General features: G+C 45.9%; 1 protein-coding gene across 6 annotated transcripts in view; it reads right to left on the reverse strand.

Moving 5' to 3' along the window:
- The window catches only part of ACACA (acetyl-CoA carboxylase alpha), a 144227-nt gene that overhangs the window by 73234 nt on the left and 46686 nt on the right, over positions 1-24307 (reverse strand). For 5 of the 6 annotated variants that reach the window (XR_012765895.1, XM_075439874.1, XM_075439873.1 and 2 more), the window contains 13 exons: positions 22794-22907; positions 21144-21257; positions 20411-20500; positions 19833-19951; positions 12374-12397; positions 9555-9698; positions 8836-8932; positions 7389-7496; positions 5130-5186; positions 4772-4816; positions 1897-1938; positions 1077-1292; positions 36-191 (listed from right to left, as the gene is read on the reverse strand). Coding sequence is in view for 5 of the 6 variants with exons in the window: in XM_075439874.1 (XP_075295989.1) it covers positions 36-191; positions 1077-1292; positions 1897-1938; positions 4772-4816; positions 5130-5186; positions 7389-7496; positions 8836-8932; positions 9555-9698; positions 12374-12397; positions 19833-19951; positions 20411-20500; positions 21144-21257; positions 22794-22907 (1326 nt within the window). In the remaining variant the exon portion in view is untranslated. The remainder of the gene's footprint in view (positions 1-35; positions 192-1076; positions 1293-1896; positions 1939-4771; positions 4817-5129; positions 5187-7388; positions 7497-8835; positions 8933-9554; positions 9699-12373; positions 12398-19832; positions 19952-20410; positions 20501-21143; positions 21258-22793; positions 22908-24307) is intronic. The other variant, XM_075439870.1, reaches the window with a different exon arrangement.

A 24307-nucleotide genomic window follows, 5' to 3' on the forward strand; every position in this document is an offset into this window, starting at 1 on the left:
AGAAAAACAGTGCAGAGCTAGGGAAGAGACCATACCTTAGATGGGTCCATGATGACAGTAGGCACAAAATTTAAGAAGATGTGATTGCAGTCAGTGCGCACGTTGGTGTTATTAAATGCCACCTCCAACTCGTCCATGGCTTCCAAAAGCAATCGCTCTCCCTCATTTTGCAGATACTCAAAGGAGGCTTCCTGCCAGATATTGTCAACAAGTAATTTACTTTCCATGCAAAAATCACAGCGGAAGAATACAGTGTTTGAAAAACTGCAGCAGGACTTGACTGAGAAAATAGGTTGCATTAGTTTCAGCAGGATCACAGAATCACAGAATCACAGAATAGTAGGGGTTGGAAGGGACCTCTGTGGGTCATCTAGTCCAACCCCCCTGCCGAAGCAGGGTCACCTACAGCAGGCTGCACAGGACCTTGTCCAGGCGGGTCTTGAATATCTCCAGAGAAGGAGACTCCACAACCTCCCTGGGCAGCCTGGGCCAGGGCTCCGTCACCCTCAGAGGGAAGAAGTTCTTCCTCGTGTTCAGCTGGAGCTTCTTCTGCTTCAGTTTGTGCCCGTTGCCCCTTGTCCTGTCGCTGGGCACCACTGGAAAGAGTCTGGCCCCATCCTGTTGACACCCACCCTTCAGATATTTGAGGCATTTATAAGGTCCCCTCGCAGGATGTGCAACCCTGACATAGATCCATCGCAATCCCAGAGCCAGCACTCCCACTGCCGGCACTCGCATACCCAGCTGACTTGCACCCTCCTTTAGGGCAGCAAAAATCCAAAACCAGACAGGGCAAACCGTTACTGCAGCAGCGCAGGAGAAACACAGAGAAACAACTGCTGCCTGAAATTGCAAGGATTTCTGACCATCCACTTGGGCCACAGAAAAATCTCCGCGAAGCACAGGAACGTTAGGTCTTCGAAGACACACTTCTGCAGAGCCAACACCAGCAAGGAGAGGGCCCACAGCCGCAGTACTCTACACAGGCAACACGCTTGCGTGCAGGCTTCTAGAACAGCTTACGGCGTTTCATACACTGTCTTGGAAAGAGACCTTGCATGGGTGACAAAACTCACCTTGGTAACCAGATCCGAATGCCTGATGATAGCCCTCACGAAGAACCGGTAGTCTGTCACTTCTGTTCCCACTTCAACTTTGGCTGCTCCCAGGTAGAGGTGCATTTTGTGGTTGGCACACGGGATGGCAGTGAGATCAAAGTTCCGCATACGGTTCAGCTCTAGCTGAAAAGCCAGAGCTGGCTCCAGATGGCGGTAAATCCTGTCTTCCTCAAACTGGAGGCACCACGGGGGAAGAAAAGGGTGTAAAAGAGGAGGGTGGGTTAAGAAGCTGAAACACCGAGGATGGGAAGAACTAGACAACACCTCTTACGAAATTTCATATTTAATTAAAAAACTAAAAATTCAAATGAATCTAAGATAGAACTTTCCACCTCATGCAGAGTCATCAGCACTACGAGCTGCGATGAAACTGTTGAAATAACGAGAGCAGAGGACAAATTGCAAGACAGCAAGCTCTCATGGTCATCCCCCCCCGCAACCCTTCTTCTTCACAGAAGCCAGCAAGTTTGGTGTGGAATTGCTGTACTGCTTCCAAGGCTGCCTTGTCACACTGCCACTAAAATCTGCATCAACAGAAGCTTCAGGTCAGGCTTCCAGATGTAGGAATTACTGTCCCCAGCTATCAGAGACTCATCGCTGTTCCTGACATCAATTCCTGCGTGTGCGGACAACTGGCCTAGCAAGGGGGGAGGAAATGCCACCCCAGGCAGCGAAGCTGGGCTGAAGTAGCCCCTGCCCTCAGACTGCCAGGGAACAGCTACGTGAAAGAAGGAGAAAGCCAACGCTTCGGGAGAAGTATTACGGATACGCAACTTACCTTATCCCGGGCACGGAAGGTGAAGAACTTTGGAAATTCCCTCTGTTTGAAAACAAAAACACTGCCGTTAGCCCTCCAGAAGGAAGCCTTTTAATCTCCCAGAGGGTGCTCACAGGCCAGACCCAGAGCAGCACCACAGCAGAGGAAGTGACCGAAGCTGTTACGAGCTACTTTTCCAACATCAGAAAGGGTGGTGGAAAATCAAGTTACCCTCAGCCAGGCAGCAGAGGTAGTTTAAACCTGCCTTCACTGCTCATGCAAGCGTGGCTACTTGATTGGCTTTTGATTATTATTGTCAATTATTAACAGACAATAACATGGCACTGTCCAGACAGCAGTGGGAAACAATTTCTAGTTCTATTATGATTATGGTTACTGTGAAAGTGTTTGGGAGCCGTGCAATGATATTAATACTCCATTATGTCAGGAGATGCACACAGAACAATGACCTGTATTCTGTAGCTCCCTTCATACTATTACTGCTAGAAATACTCTCTTCCCAATGAAAATTATGAATTGTAATCAAATAACTTTATCCTCATGTATTAAATAGTAGTGTACAAAAGTCCCCCAAATATGATTAGGTTTCTCTGTTATTCTATTGCATAGATAAAATCCTAGCAAATTGTAAGTGCTTTACATTTTTGTGGCATCTTGCATGTGTCTAAAGGGGAGAGAAATACTAGACAGCATCCTTCCACCCAGCCCTCCAGTTCCACCCGAGCAAAGCCATCCATTTCTGTGGAATTACACTTCTACTAGGCGGAGGAACTTCTGTGAATGCTTTGCACCAGCATGAGAATACCAGCCATCTATGCTAAAGGCGACCTGAGAGAGCAGGCACAACTTGCCAGAACTGTCTAAGAAAAAAAAAACAAACAAGAAGTTATCTGACCTGGAGTCACTGAATTTCTGAACCACATTTAGCTATCAACGAAAGATGTGCAACCCTAGCTCGATTCAGCGCACCAGCACATGGTGACAGAGCATGAGGCTCCACTGAGCAACACAGCTTTTAAGGCTAAAGTCATCTTCCAGGTAGTCATCATCTTTACCTCCTACAAAAAACAGTCCGTAGACTTCACCTGATGACTCTCCGTTGAACGAAGAAACTTGTATTTGCCTGCAGCGTGTCTTCCAGACTAGCCAGGGGCAGAGGAAATCCTGCCTTAAAGTTCAGGCAACAGGCACAGTAGGTGACCCCGTGAGCATCAACTATACTCAAGGAAAATGACCACTTCCATGTTTCCTCACTCCTCTTCTAAATCCCTCCTACCTGTCCTCCTCTGCATGCTGCCAATTTCTCCTAACATCGTCCATGCTCATTCTATCACTAATGTAATTGCTTTCAAGGCATTTGACTGGTGGTGTGGGCAAATATAATAATTAGATGTGCACACACACAAAAATTCTTAGTGCTCTGGTACCAAAATCCAAAAGAGTGCTCCATTTCCTAGGCAGAAGAATTATACCCCTGCTGTGTTCTAATCAACCAACCATCATCAAGACAATCAAAATAATTTGCCTAAATTAGCCAATCAAGACACCCTGCAAACCGCAGAATGTGAAAAGCTACAACAGAAATCATCTTAGCTGATTATTATACTAATAATCACGTTAAAAACCTAATGAGATGAGGAAATTGGAAGCTTGCTGGAGCAACTCTCTATTACCTCAACATGCTGGGAACTAATTATATAGACTGTAATTAAAACAAAAACAAACCCAAGCCCAGGCCCTGGCTAAGTTAATAGTTAGTCCAGTAATAAACGGAATAGAATAGGAGATAGTAATAAGGACTGACACTCACTAAAGGTCCCAGAGGTACTCTACAAACTTTGCAAACAGATGACGTACCACGCTGCCTCCTCCGGCTCCGGAACTAGGAGCATCCTAGCAGTCCATCGCTCTAACCGGCAGCTCAGGGAAAACTTCTAGCGATGGCTCCTTTTATTCTTTGCCTCCTTTCTGACCACTGACACACGCTACAGTGCTTATTCGGAGGCTCTTCTTTTTCATTCCCCAAATATCAATTCAGTTCTCTAAAACTTCCTTTTTTAAACTCGAAAGCCTGGACCTTCTTGCTTCAGGTGCCAACAGCTCTCCAAAGCGCCCGGTTTCCTACGCAAGCCATTGACCGATACACACCTGTACCTGTACTGCAGGCAGCAGCTCCCTTGTGGTCGTACCCACATTTGTTCCAGCTCTGTTTTTGCTGATTTGTAAACTAGTTTTCCTTTCATAAAGCTTGCTAAACCAGGTGTGTTGAACGCAGGATGAATTTCTTGCACTTTCAAGACTCCTAATAACTTCCAGAGTTGTAAAGCGGATACTCAAGGGATACAACTCTGGTTTATGCCTTACATTGCCACCTTGAAAACAGGGCTAAACTGGCCCTCACTGATGCCCAGGCCCTGGGGAAAGAAGTAATTCTTAGCAGTAAGAGCAAAGATGTTCCACATCACTAAGTCATTATGGAAACTTAGAAAGTCACTTCCATTACTCCTCTAAGTTATTTTAAAATCAGTAAGAAGCTGAAAGAACTCACTGCCCTATGTAAGAAATACAAAAATGCAATTATATCATTACATTTTAGAATACAAAACAATACTGAAACTAAAAATATCTTTATTAACGTGACAGTCATGAGTTCAGCCAGGTACCAAGAGAGACTTTAGCATGTGAATGGCCCCACTGAATGCAAAAGGCCCTCTGCTGTATTTGAAGTTAGACGTTTCTTTAAATATTTCACTTAACTCTTGACTCCAGCGTTGGCACTAAGCGCCTGTCTAAGAACCAAATGAGAAGCCTAGAGTCACATGTCTCCTGGCCTCAGGTCAAGAATACCACCGTGTTCTACGCCTTTTTTACTTACATGAAATCTCTGGTCCACCTCATAGTTGACCTGTTTCCTGAAGTCCTTGCAAACGAAACATACAGGCACAGGAAGGCAAGGAAAAAAAAAAGGCAGAAGAAAGCTAGCAATTAGGATGAAAATCAAAAATTAATTAATTCAAGAATACAAGAGGTGCCAAGATTGTTTACAATTGTAAATTAATTTTCTTAAGCAAATTCATCAAAACCATCTCAAATTTCAGAGAACAAAAACAGTGAAGAGAGAACTAAATATAGTTAATACAGCGTTTAACTTGGGGAAAAAACACATCAAATATCCACGCTATTATAAGCTAGAAACCAAAGAGTTCTGAGCAGCATGAGAGATATCAAAGTACCTTTTGCGCTACAAGGAACGTCAGCCTCCGAATGCCATGCTCAATCAGGACTGATTTCTGTAAAAAGGCAAGGATGGAATCAGGTGACTGGATTAACAGAAAGAGAGCACATCAAAAACGTGTCAAAGTCTTCTCTGAACTGAAAAAGCTCTACAGATCCTCCTGCAGCTAGCCTGTAAGTTCCTCGTCCACGTCAGTCTACTCATAGCTAAGATTTCTCATCTGATGCTCGTCTAGTAGCAGGCATAAGCAAATACATTAAATCTGAAGAGGTAAGTAACCGAATCACCAGAACGCAGCACTCCAGCGGAGCCTTGCTAACAAGGAAAGCAGCAGTCATACACAAATCTTGCAGGAAATATTCTTGTTCACTTGCCAAAGCACGCTGGTCTCTTTTGCAAAGATTACTCTTTGAAGGGAGCCCAGCGTAGCCACGCTAAGGCCACGGAAAATGAGTTTTAAAGGAACTAACCCAAGCAAGCACGTTGCACATACTTGGTTTTGGCAAAATTTGCACACGGACAACTCAGACCAAAGGACAGGTCTGACAATATTGCAAAGGTGATAAATAGGTTTTACTTAGTTTTTTCAAAGACATAAGAGAATATGGTTGCTTCTCTATCAAATTCCACTATGCCACATTTCAAATGAGTGCTGCCATCAGTGTTTGCCACACCACTGATCTTTTGAAGTGTTAAGATCTCCTAATTCTACTCCTCTTTCCAAAACTTTTTCCTTTCTCCTCCTTTTTGCAATTTAAAAGCAAAGGGAAAAATAATAGAGGAACACAAAAGAAGTAAGAACTCAGCTAGACCAGGAACAAAACAGCCCCTTTCGGCACAGACTGAAATGTTTTACTAAGGTTACGCCCTTTGAAAATGAGCATCAGTGTCTATATTCATGCCAAGAGGAAGAAAATAACTTTAATAATGCCATGATTTAAAAAGCAAAAATTGTTATTGCTTTTAAAGTTCCACAAGTGGCAGACAATAACAGCATAGCAACAGGATTCTGATTACATCGTAATAATGTGGGTCTCACAGCAAGTCCACAGCTATTACAGAGCGATTAGCCATCAGCACCTGGAGAAACTCCATTTACACTGACTGCCTCAATCTCCTCCGCAAGTCATTTACAAGTATATGATCCTAATTTCTATTAAAAAAACCACACACAACACGCTGGGACTAGAAGATTATTTGGACAATTTGGATCAACCTATTTGATAGTTTAATGTGTTTTGGAAATTTTTTTTTTATCTCTTCCCTTTTATCCCCTCCCATAAAACGCCTGGAGCATGATCAAGTGGATGAAAAGCAGAACTAGTTTTAATTTTTATATTTGATTATTTTCTTTGTTTAAAGAGACAGGAAGCTCCCGAAGCCACATGGATACCAGCCCCACTTTGGAACCCCTCATTTCTGCAGGATGCATTACCACCTCCCACACTGGGAAGCGACGTTAGAAACTCCTCGCTCAGTCCTCCCATAGTCACTGCAGGTACCACGGGTGCAGCGGGATCCCAGGGCAGGGTGGGCTGCTCACATCCACAAGTCAGTCGAGGAGTTCTTCACACCAACCAGAAAAGCAAGTGCAGGCAGATACCAGAGGGCAGCGGATGTGCGAGGAGGCTGTCCCCAACCCATGCTGTCTCACAGCTGACCACAGGACTAACAGTTGGTACTTGAAGTGTATCCCATACATACGAAGGAGCAACAAAACATCCCAAACCAATTCCACCTTGTGCCAGAAATATCGTACTAGGTGGATGCTCAAGCATGCCAACAAGAAGGAGAAAAAATTGGAATTACATCAGGACTACGATGATACAGAAAATATCGGCCATTTTAATGTCACTCTCCATGCCTCTGCTACTCGTACAACAACCTTACCACCAGGGAGAGGGAAATTTTCACAGCATCTGGAGACAGGTCCTGAAGATTGACCTGATCCGTTTAAAATGTTAAAGGTCTTCTATCCTATCAAATACTAAAGGGAAGAAGTCCTGACCTGATGGATTAGAATGCACGGCAAAGGGAAACAATGACCTGGAGGCTTCAGAAAGGTGCAGCTACATCCAGTCAAAGAAGTGGTAAGGTGTTTGGATGGGATAAATTAAGGATGTAACTGTTGCGTTTATTTGTTTTGAAAAATCTCCAACCAACAAACAGAAACCTGAGGAACATATAGATTTTTCCCAAAGCAGACAGAACTGTCCTGCACCATCACACAGTTCCAGAGAGAGAGTCAAGGACTCACCTTGCTTTGCGTGAACTCTCTGAACATGGCTGCCAGCCCATCGTCATCAACGTCACCGTCTGTTTTAATAGCAACATTAAGAATGTGAATGGGCTCCTCACGGGCAGTCTGCAATTTAAAGAAAATATTCCCCATAAATAAACAGTTAACAACTTAACAACTGTGCGTTCTCCTACGAGGTTCCCTAAATATCACTCTAAAACACAGATGCTCTAGGGAAAAACGACCTCAGCAGAGCATGCTGCCAACCAAGGAAAACTATGAAGGAAATCCTTGACCAAGCAGCCTCACAAACTTGCAGTTTCACAGAAGTAAAAGTTAATGTCCACAAACAGGAGCTTCATCTGGAGAATCCAATTCTGATGGTCACATCTAGCTTGGCTAACTCAAGCGCGTTTCATTGGGATGCAAAAAGAACGCGGGGTCAGGTCATCTCTTTATAAAATGCAGTACAGGCAGGATATTAGAGGACTTTGGCATCAAGAAAGGTAATGAAATTAAGCAAATTCGAAGTGCAGGAGAAAAAACAATGTGTGTTTTCATATCTGCAACGAAATGAAATAATGTGGAAGCACCAATTACATTACAGCTCTGAGAAATGACAAATACAGCATTGAAGAGCCTGTGGTCAACTGATAAAGGCAGAGTATGAGCAGGAAGTTCTCCTTGGCGAGGCGAGGGGGAGGTAGAGAGAGATCTGAGGACATGAAGGTTGACAGTAATACTCTGGAAGAAGGTTACAGTACTCACACACATCAAGACCAATGGATCAGTTTAAACCAAGCCCTGCTCTGGACACAGACTGTATTCCAAGAGAGCCTCCCGCTGCTGGGGGCAGGACAGAGCAGCGGAGCAGCTACCCGTGTCTCTAAGCGAAACTGGTCTTCTGTTACTAAGGATTGTAAACCATCTGCTTCCTCTGCACCTGCTCTTCACATCGGTGCAAAAATGGAGGGGTTCCTCTCATCTTTTCCTCCTAACAACGGTTATAAGGAGTAGAAGAGAGGGAAGAATCAGAAGGTAACATGACCAGGAAGGGTGTAAGACAGAACGTAAGGCAAGTCACACTTAAGGTAGAGGCAGCTGAATATGCAGTTCAACATCCCGAGGAACAGAGAAGGTCTGGAAACTTCACTGCAGATCTAAACTCTCAGTTACGCTGCTGCAGATCCAGTAATTCTGCTGACGTTAAAAGCTACAAATTAAACTTGCATTGAGAGTAAGAGACTTAGCTGCAGTTCTAGAACAGAGTCAGAAAATGGCCACCTACTTTGAATCACCTGCTGTGGAACAAGCAAACAAATCACATACGTAAATACATAAAGCTCTTAGCTCCTGCTTCCAGCATTCGAACTAGTGAAAAGTATCTAGCCTGCAGTCACTGCGGCATTCTGCACGCCTTCTGTTTCCAAGCTGAGAGCAATCTCCAGAGAAGAAACAACCATACCTTGTCTTCATCATACAAGGAAGCGTGGCCAGCTTCGGGGAAGGTTGGGCTCTGGGGAGGAGAGTCGCAGAAGCAACCCATCACTTCATCAAAGATTCTGAAATACACCAGAGAACTATTAGTCATCACCACACTGCTGCTAGCCCACTGAACACACATAGCACGAAAATCCACAAACCATGCTGCTACGGAGGGGAGGGGGAGAAAAGGACTCCTTCCTTTTGCAGGAATGAACCTCAAAGGATGAGGAGGCAATACCTCCTCCACCCCTCAAACCAAAGCAGAGCTTGGATCTTCCAACACTGGTCAGAGATCTTACGGTTGCAAGCCCTCATGACTGCTACGGGCTCTGCCGTGTTTCTTGTGCCTACCCCTAGCAGGCTGAAAGCGTGAAGAACACCTCCTCCCACAGACATAACCATGAATGAGAGCATTAGAAGAAATCAGCACATTTGCAAATGATCTCCAATCAGCAGAAATTCAAGATGCTGATCCTTCTGGCTGCAAACTGCTCTTACAGCAGTCTGAAACTTTCAGTTATCTCAAGGAGACAGACAAGGAGATCCAAACAAACTTCCACCCGAAACTCCAGAAACTCAGCAAACAAGCCCAGGATGAGTTTAAACCTGACTCTGGACAAGGCAATGATTTTGTCCAGCTCCATTTGGGCCCACCTAGGAAGCTGGCAACACAAACAATCGTCACCCTTCCCCACGTACCTGACAAAATCTTCAAACGTGCGGAAGGAGACCATTCCGCCCATCCGCTGGCACGGTGGAGTGAACGAATTGTCTAGCAGTACATCGCTCACGCTAGCTACGTGGACCATCCCGTAGTGATTGAGGTTGGAAGAGAAGGACATTCTAAACGGCAATTCAACAAGACCACAGTTAGTAGGGACAAGGGAGGGAAGAAAATCACTGGAAAAAGACTTGTGCGCGTTGCGTATGCTTTGACCGCTTGAAGCGTGGCTGTTCAGCCAATATAACTGTCACACGACTTGTCAGACTCTCCAGCACGCCAGACCTGCTGTGCTGTCTTCTCCAAAGTCCCTGCAGTGCTGGCAGGCCTCTGGTGCCACGAACGCCCTTACCTGGACGTCGTGCCAATGTACAGACACAGTTAAAAGAGTTAGGAGATAATGATATAACCCTTTAAAACAAGTGTTTCTTGAGGAGTTTCTTGAGATGATAGGTGAATTACAACTACGTAAAGCTGAACTTATTTTTCCTCCTGTGCGTACGTTTTGCTTTACAGGTGGAATACTGAGATAAACAACAGTAATTCTAAGCTTTGGCGGTTTAAAGATACAATACAATTTTACAAATGAAGTTGAAGTGTAGCAAGCCATATTATCTTACTGCTGCCACACTTCTGGTCATACTTTAATTCATGCTCCTCAAATGCAGTGTGGTACAGTGACCTCTCTAAGATCCTGCACTGGAAACAGGGTTTTCTGTAGTCTTACACCAGTACTCCTACCCTAAATAAACTCCTATTACAGTGCCTTCCACTTCAACTGCTGACCAAACTAATGCGCTCCTCCAGCTAATTTAATTCATACTTTAAAAACATTGTGCCTCCCCCTACTTCTTTATTTTGCTCAGTTTGGGTTGCTCAAAGGTGGCAGCTGCAAAAATCCGAGCAGTTGGGCCACAGAACAGATCTGTCTGAAGGAGCAAGGCAGGCAGAGCTCCAGACACTCGCTGCTGCCATCCTCATGCCTGATGCCTGCTGTTCAAGCCCCGAGACACACAGCAGTACCCACATCACTCGTACAGGACCAATTCCTTCTTTCAGTGGGGAGGGCTGGGCCAGGTTTACCCCAGCTCAGGGGAAGGCACCGAGACTTCTGTTTAAAGCAGGAGCCCTGTTCACTGAAGGTCAGCATTCCTTCCTGGCAGAGGGCAAGATCCTGAACACATTACAGTGTCACTGAGACCTCACACAGTTCAACCACCATGGCAGTACACACCAGGGGCGAAATCGTTTGTGTTATTTTGGGGTTTGGGCTATTACTATTATTTTTATGGTTTTTTTAAAGACCCACAATGCTACGGTCAAGACTAGCAGAGGAAGTTTCTCACACAGTGAACAAAAAGCATACAACTAACTAGACATCCTTTCCTAAGCTATTAGAATTGGGTTTTGCCTTCTCTGCAATAATTATTTCTAATTTCTGAACTGTGCTACAGAGTCTCCTTAACTCACTGAGGGACCTGCTCCAAAAGCTCCCTGCAACACGGCGAGACCTTCAAGTTCGCTCTGAAGAGACCGAAACGCCGAGCTGGCACACGGCCGTGCTCTGCGACGCAGGAATTGTGCTCGCTCACGTCCTTCGCTCTCCCCGGGGCTGAGGAACGCACGACCGAAGTTAAGTTTCTGTCCTCTCCAACTGGTGCCACACCAGGAGGCAGAAGGCAATGGGAAAAAAAAAACAATCAGGGCGCTGACACAGCACAGTGCATGCTTTGACTTACAGCTTGCAAAGTCGAAAAGATGCTCAGCTGCCGTGCTGGACCAGACGCCAGCGGCACAGCAGGCAAACCAGAGGCCCGGCCACGCTGGCGACGGCGCTGCTGCCAGCCGCCCCGGTTCTGGACCAAACCGCGGCCTCCTGACACCGCTGCTCACCGGCCTTACTAAGGGTTCCTTCTTTCCATGCACAGAAAACCATCATGATATGGTGCCAAGTATACTGTTAACAAGTCTAAAGTATCCTCAGTTTGATTAATAGCCCTCTATGTTTAAAGTCACTCTGTGTTTCCGTAATTTACCTCTGATTAAGAGCCATGAGACTTTCAAGCCCATTTTTACTATTTTTCCCTAAATAGGCTTGTAAGCAGTAATAAATAATAGGTATTCACATTTTGAAAGAGAAAAATTTTTCAGGACATGCCTTGGTGTACATTTCTTACAACCAATACAAAAAATACCACAGAACGGTAACTAAACAAAAAGACAGCAGACATTTTTCATGTATTATTTAAAACAAGAAATACTTTTTAACTGAGACATGGGAGGAAAAATTAGCGTCCAAAACACAACAAAACATGCTGTCAGCTGTTTGAGATGTAGATTCATCTATGGCGTGAGGGAGGTGAAACAGCCTCAACAAATTCTGAGCTAGCTGCAAGAAACCAGAGCAGCAACAGGTCTGCTGCCGGCTAGGAGTGACTGCCTGCTCCACCGTGACACCCTGCCAGAGGGTCAGCAGCTGGGAACCCAGTCCCAAAGAGAGACCCTAGAAACAGCATTCTGCTCAAAGTTTGCTGTGTACCATACTGCAGATGAGCCAAGTCACCTGGCAAATTTAATTTTAAAGGATCCTGCACGCGAAGCTTTTTTAAAGGGTAAAGAAAAGCTGAAAACATGTTTTAGACAAAGGGAGAGGAAAAGGGAAGGAAAAAGCAGTTACATTCGAGAGCTTCCCAAGTAAAGATAAGGGCACTAAAACAAAACATGTTAAAACATTCAGTATTAGGCTACTTCTTTCTAGTCTGTCTTTTCAAATTTTAAAAGATGACAAGTACCATACCTGTTTAGCGTGGGGATGTTCCCTCTGTAATCAAACAACCACAGTTAGTTACAGATTGGTTAGTGAAAGCCATCATAAAGAACTATCATCAAGCTGATACCGAGACCAGCAACAAGTTTACAATTTACTAAACCGAAATTTGTCAACCACCGGCTATCGGGCAGAACTCAATTTCGTTGACCCTGAGAAGGCACCCACCACCTGACTTCGCTTGCCACAGCTGCCACGGCGATGAGCGCAGACCATGCACGTAACATGCAGATAAACACCCCCAGGAAAAGACCCCGTATTTGCAAGGTGCCCTGCATTTCCACAGCAGCGTTTCCGTACCCACTTCAAGCCCTTCGCACGCGCCAAGTCAGCTTCAGAAGCCAGGGCAGAGCGGGTAGTTTGCACTCGCTGGCAGCAGGGCAAACAGCGCAGCTGCAAAGAGTGACCATCTCCCACGGGCAGACTGCAGCAGGTTCAGGCAAGCAAGCCAGCTCCTCGTCGCCAAACCTCCACGCCAAGCAGCGGCCCATGCACTGGCTCCCACGACGACGCAGTAATAAAGCAAACACCACACAAACACCATGCAATACTTTGCATTTTCAGTATTCAAGGCCTTGAATACCAGAAAGAACAAGCAGAACTTAAGGCTAATTTGAGGAAATTTTTACAGTTCCCTTTGTCACCTCAGTCCAGGCGTTCACATTTTCGCATGCAGACTGCGGCTCAGCGATGCACGTCAGACAGCAATAAGGCGGGGGGCACCTTTTCGTGCCAGCATAAGAACAGCACAGTCTAGCCCACCCTAGCTACACTCCCGAAAGCATAAGGCAGCATATTGCTCCATGCGAGACACACGAATTGCTGGGATATGACATTTCAAACAGTAAAGATTACATTAAAAAAAAAAACACACAAAACATGCACACAGGAGGCTTCTGCAAAGAGATCAGCAAACACAAAAAGACTGAAAGCAAAGCTTCAGGGAGCAGGTAACTGGACATTCACCCCCCCTGTCCCTGCAGAACCCTGTAGGGGATCAAACCCCAGGCTTTCTTAACATCCTTGACCACAGGCAAGACCCCAGGTTACTGGGCGTGAAGTGTGAGTACTGAAGGACCAGTGGATTTCCACGGGCACACTGCTAAACACACTGGCTGCCCCTGGTCCTGGTCTCAGACTGGTTTTGTCACAGCAGAGTCATGTTCACTACAAGGCTGTGTGTTTGGTGCGTTACTGGCAGAGACGTGCAGAGTTCCCATGACCTCCTCCCGCCATACAGGGGAAAGCACAGAACGGCCTAAAGACACATCTGATCAATAGCGATTAATACAAGTATTTAATTTTGTTTGGAGGCAGTGGGGAGGGCCACTGTTCTGTAGAGACCGTGGTTGGGACCAAAAGGGGCCACGAGGCCTCAGGGGGTCAAGACCTTGTTTTTTAGCTTGGCAAATGGTGGGAAAGCTGCATGTGATCTACTTCAGGTGGAAAAAAAACTCTGGAGAGGACTGGCAGTTCCTACACCTGGTACACTTGTGTAGCAGTCCCTGGCAGGCTTGCAGAAAGACAACAGGAAAAACCCCAGCGTAACAAATGTTCCTTTCCGTCTCAAAAAAGGCAGCCTCTTGTCTTCCTGCAGGAACTGTGCTCAAGCCACTCAGTACGGAGCTAAAGAGATTACGGCAAGAATCGCAGTGAGGGAAACAGAAGAGCCAGTGGCTGGAGATCTCAGAAAAGAGCGGAGGAAGAGTCTTCAAGCTGCACGCCACGGGGCTGGCTTCGCACCTACAGGTCATCAGAGCTGCGGAGGGCTTTCTCGCATCAGGAGCTGGACTGTCCCTTCCCACTGCAATGCACTGGGAGGTAATGGTTTGGTACCCGCAGCACAACCAGGCCTTGTGAAGAGGCATTCCAGTCCACGCTCGGAGCTACACCTCTGCAGCTCTGACACGTGAAGCACCAGCTGCAAGCCAGCCTGCGCGGCCACACGCGGCCAGCAGCACCGTGGTTCCGGGAGCTGAACAAAGGCCTAGCTGAACTCCATGTAGCTGATCTCAGGATCAGAAACCTTCTCACCACACCAGCCCCAGCTCTCCTCCTTGCCTCTTTTGAACTTCTAAAAAAGTCCTTCTTGACTGGGGAGGCTGATCTCACCAGGAATCTGCTCCATATTGATGCAAGCTCTGCTGCTACAATTACTCCTTCTGCTCAAAGCAAACAAAAATCCCCTTTGCTCCCCCTGCACCTCCCAGTTGAATCTGGATTTGTTTCCCCTTGGCCCTCTCTCCCCCCCCCCTTTTTTTTTTTAAACAAGAGCATTCCCCTATGAAAATGACGGCAACGCATGCAAAGCGCCACTGGTTATACCAAGCTGTGATTGAGTGCCAGCGCAGGGCAAAGCTTTTGAAATCAGGCAGCAAAGCGGAATCAGCAGAGGTCGGCTGAATAACCCACTTGTAGTTATTAACAGCAGTACCACAGGAGAAAGAGCAATTCCACTGGCTGTGACCAGTGGCATTCCTCTTCTGTTTCTTCATCTCTGCAGCAGAATCTAAACAGAAGGCTGTGAAACATGCCTCAAACCATACATTTTGATTGGGTTTTTCCTCTCCCTCTTTCTTTCCTTATTCTTCTGCTCCCTCTGTGATTCAGCCAAGCTGAATCTGCTACTGAAGTCCAATTTGCATAAAATTATCGTCGTTCCATTCAGTTTGCTGCCCCTTCAACAGCCCTTCTTTGCTCTGTTGGAAGATTTTGCCCTTTCTGAAACAGGCAAGCCAAGGGAACTGCAACACATTACTGCTGCCTGCTGTCTAATTAACATCAAACCCTCGGCACGGAACTGCAGGGATTTACAGGTGTCCTGGAATCATTTTCCCCTCCTCCCTCCTGGTACCAGCCAGTCTCCCACAACAAGGAGGGGACCTCAGGCTACCTAATGATACGCTACGAGTTCTACACTCGGGTCTCCAAGCTCGTACGGTGCGAGTCCAAAGCAGCACAGCTGATTCCACACTAGCAATCCAAGGACTGATGCAAGAGGCTGCTGCAGCTAGTCCACAGAAAACACTTCCATTTTGTCAGAAATTCTAATCTTATATTATTGTAAAATGATAGTAGGAAGGAACCTATAAACACTGCTCTAAGTGTAGGTGAGTTTTGGTTTCTTACTCTTCTGTAAAAAGCACTGTTTGGAAACACCAATATCTAATCTGGCTTTCAGCCTTCAAAATGGTTTCTACCTGTAAGCTAAGGAAGAGGCTGACAAAAAAGAACAACCAAAATACTCCATAGATGATAAAACATCAAGAGACAGCGAAGGAGAGACCATGCACCACTTGAAATCAGCCTTGAAATCAGCAACATTGAAGTCCAAGTAGGGCGTCAACAAACATCCACAAGCACAGAAAGAGGAGATACTGGGCAAAACCAAGCACAAGTTAGCTGAGACATTTATATTGATACCCTTGGAAACACAAAGCAGCTAATGACTAGACTTGAATTCCACCCTTGGAAGCATCAGGGACAGCAGGATGCAGCCCCAAGAACAAATTCAGCTTAGACAAGCCTCAGTAAGGCATCTGCCTGTATGTCCACGTTTGCAGAGTTGCGTGCATTCCCAACTCCAAATGCAACTACGGTTAGCTGGAATCAGACATCTTGTTTATCAAGTTTCATAAATAAAACTTGCTTTAAAGTTAACTAAGCCAACTATCAAAACTTGAAGTCTTAATCTGCAGTGCTAAACCCTTCCTTCAGTTCCACCTTCCAGCAGGACGCCCTGACTCGGGATTCCCCAGGAGGCCTCAAGGCCAAGCGTGGTGGTCAGGGGTGGCAGCGGGACAAAAGGCAGGCGTGGGCTCCGTGCACAGATGGACAGGGAAGGCACGGCTAAGGCACCAGCGTGAGCAAAACAGGCTGGGTTGTGCTGCAGTTTCCTTCGGGGCTCGACATATTCAGAAGGCAGAGCCCTGTGGTATCATTGCCATACCCCAAAACAAAGATCTACCCAGCATCTCTAAGTCACCCTTGTCAGCAACTGTCTCGGCATCTAACAGAGGGAACGCATTTACCTCCGAGTAAAACAGAGGGATCTGCTTTGTGGAAACACGTTTACCGCTGAGTTCTTCCCTTCTGATCCTCCAGCACATCTGCTACCGGAGAAGGAAAGACCAGGGGAGCAGCTGAACAACCTGGCTGGGGGAATGCAGGGAGCTGGAGCAAAGGGGATGCTTTAGGGGCAACAGCACGATTCTGCAGCAGGCTCCAAAAGCTGGCTACAGCTGACAATGTCCCAGTTTAATTTAAACCTTACAGCTTCAGACACAAGAAAGGCTGTTTGAAAGCAGGAGAGGAGAGGAGGATTATTAGAAAAAAAACTTCTCCTGTTGAAAAAGCACTGTAATTCCCTCTCCCTATACTCGACACACAATGTTTCTTTGAACAGAAGATTTTAAGCTAAGATTAGGCAAGCCCTGTTTCATGTGCTGAACACCTAAGAAAGGCCTTTCAGCGTCTGTCACCTGGCTTGCCATTCTCACAAAGGAAGCTGAACTCTCTAAACACCAGTCAATATTCCACCAGCTTCCCATCTCAGCAGGGCAGTCTGAACAAGAGGGAAGCAAAGAACAGCTCAGAACAGGGCCCATTTCTTTCTCGCATCTTTTCTCACCAGGGCTCTGGATGACTGAAAGAGGCAGGTTATCCAAAAGCAAGGGGCTCTGCACACCAGCATTTGTCTGCAGGACCCTGCTGCAGCGCGTGGCGATCAGCATCCCGTGGACACCCTCGTATCGCTTCCTCCACATTGGATTACTGCAACGCCCGCTACTCGGAGAGGGCCTGCGAACTGCATTTACTGCAAAAGGCAGCAGATGGTTACACCGTGCTCCTCATCTGCCTTGCACCGGGCAGTAAGCGATGCGGGGTTTGATCTATAATGCCCTCTGTGGTTTCAATCATAAGCAGTTTTTCTCCCTATGTCTTACTCTTGCAATCGGGATCAGTCGGGATTCTTACAACAGGATGTTCTCTATTAATGTAAATAAATAATTCCCAGAACGGTTTCTGCCCACAAAACCCACCAGGAGCAGGCTGCACGTCTATGACTTTGTTAGCAGATTTAGCGGTTTTTCTTTCCTCTCTGCTTCCATGTAAAGCTTTCCTGTGGGTAGTTGACAGCAATCATTCAGTAGCCAAAAATACACTAGTCTGAGTGCCTGGCTGTGATTAGTCAGATCAGAAGTAGTGACTGTGCTTGTTTCTGTTACAATTAAGTAAAGGCACAGGGGGTCAAATACCACTAACAAAGAATTTAAACGTAGCAATTTTCTCTAAGTGAATACCCACTCCAGTAAAATTCAGGCCCTTAAATGTTCACAGAAATTAGACACAAAAGAGACCAGAGCTTAAAATTATCTGATAAAGTACTGAAAAATGTGTAGCATCACACAACTAACACCAGCTCCAAAAGAGATGGCTCTCTTAAGGGCTGTCTGGTATCTGCTCCTGGATCACCAGGACCCAACCCTGCAGAGCCTCAAGGGACATCTTGCTCGGTCAGCTGGGACATTCTGGCTTTGGGGTTTGTCCTTGGAACGCACTTCTAGCTTTTCAGTCTAAAAGTTCATGCCACAGAAGACACAGAAAGACATACGATGGACGTGGAATACGGTCAAAAACAACAAAGAAGACTTAAGCAAGACAACGTCAGAGGTTCGAGATTCCTGTGTCTTGGACTTAACAAAGTCTGCCTTTACAGCTAGCTGAAATCTACGCACCCAGCACTAACCTGGGACCCCAGGTATCCTGCTACCGGCTGTGCTTCAGCACCCAGCCACCCAACAGCCACACCAGCAGGTATACACTGCAAGAAGCTGCGTCAAGCAACGGGAGCCAAATTCATCACTAACAGACGGCGGTGCAACTCAAAGGAACCGAGCCCGCCTACGCAAGCAGTGAATTTGTCCCCAGGCCTCTGCACAAGGACTGCGATGCGCTTTCAGCCAACCATCAGCAGTGCCGATGGCTGAGAAGCAGAACCCAGCTCCAGAACATTGTCCCAGCGAATTCAGCGTAAAAGGGAGAGGAGATTTCCGGACAAAGGAGCGGCTCCCCAAGCAGGTAACCGTCCTCCTCTTCCAGCTGACCTTGCCCAATTAAGCTTGTGCACAGCAACAGAGCAGTGGTCAGCACAGGCAGGCCAAACAACCCCCAAGCAACAGAGGTAACTGAGACCAACCAAGAGAAGGAACGAAGAAAAAATATGGCGGGGGGAGAGAGTATTATAAAGGGGTCCTAAAAATAGTATGCAATTATTTACAAATATTCTAGAAATGTAGGAAACAGATGAGACCAAATGCATGTCCCATTTGTATCATGAGTGTTTTGAGCTGCTTGTTGAGGACGGTCATTCATTTCTAGCAAACCGGATTCTGAAAACCATTTCATAAGATGTACTGATGGATTCTCGATGAAGCGAGACTGGACCCCGTTGCCCAGCCCCACCAAAAATAAAACGAGGAAAAAGATGTTTGGAAACAAAGGAGCAAACCAGCGCTGGCACCACGCTGCCCACCCAGCGCAGCCCAACAGTGGCACCCGCCGGCCACCGAGCTCGCTGCGCCTCGGCTCGCCCTGGGACAGACCCAAACGCTCCGAAATACCGTCCCGCCTTCCTGCTGCAGACCCAAAACCGCAGGAACTGACTAACCCGGCAGATGCTGAAGAAGTCCTGATAGTCAAGTTAGTTTGGGGGTTTTGTTTTGAATGATGTTAGTGCACACTAGGCGATGCAACCCTTCGTTAGGGGATGCAGCGAGACAGGGCAGCGAACAGTCGGTGCTTTTGGTTGCAGTCATGATAAATGCATTCTGAAAACACTGACTGAAAGCTACAGCATGTCAACTCTAGCATTTCTGCATAAAATACCTCCATACATGCATCTTGGTCTTCTCAGTCTAAAAAACCCCCCACACTAGAAAAGATTTCACCTTCTGCAGTAAAGCCAAGTTTGAAAGTCAAGCCCATCACAAACAGCTACAAAGGGCTGGCAAGGGAGCGCTGCAGGAAGCGGACAGAGACTGTTGGACTGTTGTCTATTAAAACTCCAAATAATTGATTATTCTGTCTGGAATTGCATCTTTTGGAAGGCTTGGCATTCAGCAAAAACTGAAGTTCTAGAGGAAAGTTACTACACAAGCTGAACATCAAATCAGAAAATACGCAGAAATTGTATCATATTTAAATGAATCCAAGCGCAGAAACTACTACTCACAGCTCCTGAGGTTTTAAATAACTTCGGAGAAAGAACTGGGTAATGTAGGGTTTTATCTTGAATAATTTGTGCTTATTTGAGGCACGGGGACTCTCCCTTTCTCCACCAACTCTACTGCGAGTTTTCTTTGCCAAGACAGAATGGTAGCCCCTCATAAACCTCCCATTCCAAAGGCACCTGAACACGCGGTCTGACCTGTTCGGGTGGGAGGTAGGGAGCATGAACTGGAACTCCACCACGCAAGTGTTATCCTTCAGCTGGCGATGCTGGACACTGTTTAACTCATAAGCAATATAAGCCCTTCGAACGTACACCTGGTTAGAGAGAAACTCGATCAGCTTAACTGTGCTAAGGAAGCAGAAAGAAAGGAGACAAATAATACACCAGAGACTTCAAAAATGTTAAAACCCAAACAGATACCTCCAATTGAATATCTAGATAGAACTCTAATTCAACCAGAATTTGAAGTCACACTCTGAGGAAGGCCAGTCTGGCAGGATACAACCATTGGCACAAGGCACACAGGGTAGCCTGACCACATTCTCTGACAGCAGCTTCACTTTCAATCCTTTCTACCGCCTAAGCCTTCTTCAAGCAAAGAAGATAACTTCCAAGTATGCCAGATTCCAAATAACCTACAGCTCTCTTAATCTTGCAGGGTAACAGTGCTCAAAACAAACAAAAAAAAACACAAAAAACAAACAAACCAACAAACAAAAAACCAAAATAAAAACACAGAAAAATTACTTTTTTTTTAATGGAAATAAACTTACCTCCAAAGCTGCCATTCTCACCACCTGGTTACTGTGGTAGAAAAAGTTGGGTAGCACATCAAAGATGGATGTCTCAGACAAAATGAGTTTCTAGAAGAGATCACATTAAGTAGAGTTTTAAAAGACAACTGCCTGTCTTGCAAACAGGGTCAGGTAAAAAAGCAAAAACCCCAAATGAAGCCTGACTAGTTCCAATTTCCACATCATCAAGGATTATGACCTTTTTACATTAAACCATAGAATCACAGAATATCTCAAACTGGAAGGGACCCATAAGGATCACTGTGTCCGACTCCCTGCTCCTCGCAGGACTACCTAAAACTAAACCAGATGACTAAGCAGGCTGTGCAGAAGCCCCTGGAACTCTGACCGGTTGGGTGCCGTGACCACTTCCCTGGGGAGCCTGTTCCAATGACTGCCCACCCCCTCAGTGAAGAACCTTTTCCTCACGTCCAATCTGAACTTCCCCTGACGCAGCTTCATTCCCTTCCCTTGTGTCCTGTCGCTGGTCACCTCCCTGCTGCTGCCCCCCATGAGGAAGCTGTAGCGTGCGATGAGGTCATTCTGGTATCAGCGTAGGAATGAAAACAAAAATGAGGGGGCAGCTAGAAACCAGAACAACACTTTTAAAGCCACAAGGACCTTGGGACTACAGGTGAGGTTTAATACCAAAACGTTAAGTAAGATGTGTGAGAAGAAAGCAGGGAAACAAGCAGAGCAGTCTGGTAGATACCTGCAGGTTCTCAATGCAGAACTGGTGTCCATACATGTCAATAGCAGACAGGAAGATGGACTCCACCTGGTTGTGACGCAGCTCGTAGGATGGCAAATGGGAAGCAATGAGAACCTGATAAACAGCAAACAGAAGGAGTGTCAGTGGAAGGAGCTACGCTGGGCCATCAGCAGGAGGCTGTCACCTCCAAGGCAGCAATAGTCTGCTCCATCCCAGAAGAGGCGACTGGTTTCTCCTGTGAATTCTGTGGCACCCGAGTGATGCTGCAAACTCTCTTCCCTTCCCAGCCTCATTTGTGTATCTGCTCGGTTTGTATTATTGGCAATTCCCCATGGAGGAAAGGAACAGCTTCAATCAAGTTCCATCAGTGCATGTGATTTAGCACCGCGGAGCTGCTAGTCCTGGGGACTGCCTGACCGGCTGTTAATTGGAAAGCAGATCTGGCAGGCAGCAGCTGTGGGGAGGCCAGCAACGGAGACCGCCTTTCACAGCTTCCGCGCAGAGGAAGCAAGAGACACTGGTGCCAGGTATTAAATGCCCAACGTGAAGGACACACAGATAGGAAGGGGAAGCAGCTTGCAAGGGAAAATGAAGTGGAAGAGCAACATAAAGAGACCCACAAGGACTGCACCATCCCCAGCATGCTGCTGAGAGGTTCAATAACTGAATGGTTCAAGGACACAGATACAATCCTGAAGGAAACACAAGGTCACTGAGCAGCTTCAAACACCCCATTCATTTTCAACAGCCAAGCTCTGAAATAAAAGGAGAGACCCCCAAAGTGCCAGCTTTCCCGCTGAAGACTTTTAGAATGGAGACAGGGGCTGTGGAGCGAGAGGAGTGATCAGACTACAGGGTTAGCATTACTGTGAAACGATTACGCCCTCTCCCTCCTTCCTGGCTACAGACTAACTGCTAAAGTGGAAGCTCACAATAATATCCAGGTGGATATCTGGTATTCACATTACTATCTGCACTAGATTCTTGGAATTGACAGTATCAAGAGTTTCCCCAATTATTTTTAGGTTAAAAAGAAATTCACAAAACGCAACTGAAAAGCTAGAAGAAACCCTGCAAAAGACCAACACAATTCTTTGAAATCATTCCTTAGCAGTTGCAAAGAACATCTGGCTCTCGTGTGATTTTCTCTCCCTGTTCTCTGCACACACCGATCGCAGCCGTGCGGCAGCTGACGAACCCGGATAGCACGTCCTGGCTGCTTACTGCACAGCTGCCTTTAGGTTCCTGGCAGCCTGTGCTTGTCGGGGTCACAGATTATTATAAAGCCAGAAGGAACCACAGCGACCATGTATTTTGACTTTATCACACAAACCGTAGATTACTCTCGATTAACTGAGCCAGACAAAAGTTTTTGGAGGAGCAGGGATAAAGGAACGTAATCTTAACTTCAAATTTTACAGCGATAGGGAATCCACTGCAATCTTTGTTAGACTGTCACAATGGTTAATCATTGGTTAATTAGCTTCATTGTTAAAGCACTGCTCACAGTAATCTACTCTTCACATTTGCATAGTAATCAAAATAAACATCAAGAGATACAGACTTGTCAAAACAGCGAGCTCCAAGAGGGAGCAGTCCGTGTTGATCTCTAGCGGGGATCACCTTGGTTTGTTAAACACGCTCCCTTACCTGCCGTGCTCGCAGGGCCACTTTAGCGTTGGTTGTCTTGCTGAGCTGGGTCAGCTCTGTCAGAATATTAATCAGCTCATCTGTCAAGGTGGGGTCACGGCCACATAGCTGGTCCTAAAAATAAAGAGAACTGAAAATGCTCAGAACAGAGGAAAACCACCTCTGTCCTCCCACAAAGGAGTTTAAACCTGAAACACATACACACACGCATGCAGGTGCTGGACCACACCACCTCTAGAGGTACTATCTAAATTAATCTCTAATTCTGTGCGGATAGGGGTACAAGTATTAGGCTTTCAATAATTCTACACATATAAATAAAGCTACAGTGGAAAGAAGGGACTGGCACCATCACCCATTTTCATATTTGTAGCATGTGTTTTGGCATCCACACACAAGAGAAATACCGACTTGTCAAAGAGACTCAAGTGAAACGTTTTCTCATTTCCCAAATTCAGCTTTGTACCAGAAGTCTCCCCTAGCAGCAATGCCAAATTCAAAGAGCATTTGACTGTAGTGTAGCATGCAAAGATTAGCAAACTTCCCCCATGAAAGGTGGCTACACAGAAAGAGTTTAACTGCTGGGAGAACCTCCTGAAGTCCACTTAAAAAGGATACTTCAAAACCAAAAACACCCCACAACTCCACAGCCACAAACCAACCGCATGCTTTGTACAGCTTCAGCCACACCAGAAAAAAACCAGATCCTGTCGTTCCTCTAACCAGGCTAAGCAAAGCTAACTAAAACCATAAATGATATAATGTGTTTCCTGCCACATAATGACTGACTCCATAATATTTCTCCTAACCAGAGAATCCCAGTTCTGAGGAAGTTCACTACCTTACTTTACTGTCTAAATCAACTGGATAAAACAACAAAACTGAACCACATAATTTTCTGTGTTCATGCCATTTCAAAACTCTCTTGGATTCAGCCATTCAAAAAAATTCGAACAGTAAAGACTTTAAACTGTTTTGTTTTCTGAATAGAGGAGGTGCACTCTCACGCACACTCTCCTCCAAAAATAGTTTCAATTCCTATGAATAATCCCAGTCTTCAACTACTCACACTGGCTTGTGAGCCTCTTCCCTCCCACTCCCAAAGCTGCAAACCCTCTAGGAGCCTCTAATGTGTTTCTTCCATACTGCACTTAACAGCTTTTCTCGTGGTCAGTGAATCCTGGGCGGAAAATGCAAGATGAAACAGGGATTTGCAACAGGGAAGAGAGACGGTGCCTTAAAGTTTTCAGAGATTTTAAACACATACAGTCCAGAAAAGGCCCTTTGAAGATCCAAGAAATAGAAAGGGAAAAAGGGAAACCTCTGCAGCAGGTTAGACTGATAAGCCTGCCAGGGAAAATAAAGTGAAAAACAAAAAAACCAAATAATACAAGTCCCATAGACTAACAAATATCAGCTCATACTACATGCAATTCCAAAGCTAAATAGCTTTCCCCTTGCTTTGCTCTCAATCCCTTTCTCTCCAGCCCCACTCAAGCATGACACCTTCTCTA

This window comes from Opisthocomus hoazin, chromosome 20, assembly GCF_030867145.1.
Source record: "Opisthocomus hoazin isolate bOpiHoa1 chromosome 20, bOpiHoa1.hap1, whole genome shotgun sequence".
Taxonomy (NCBI): domain Eukaryota; kingdom Metazoa; phylum Chordata; class Aves; order Opisthocomiformes; family Opisthocomidae; genus Opisthocomus; species Opisthocomus hoazin.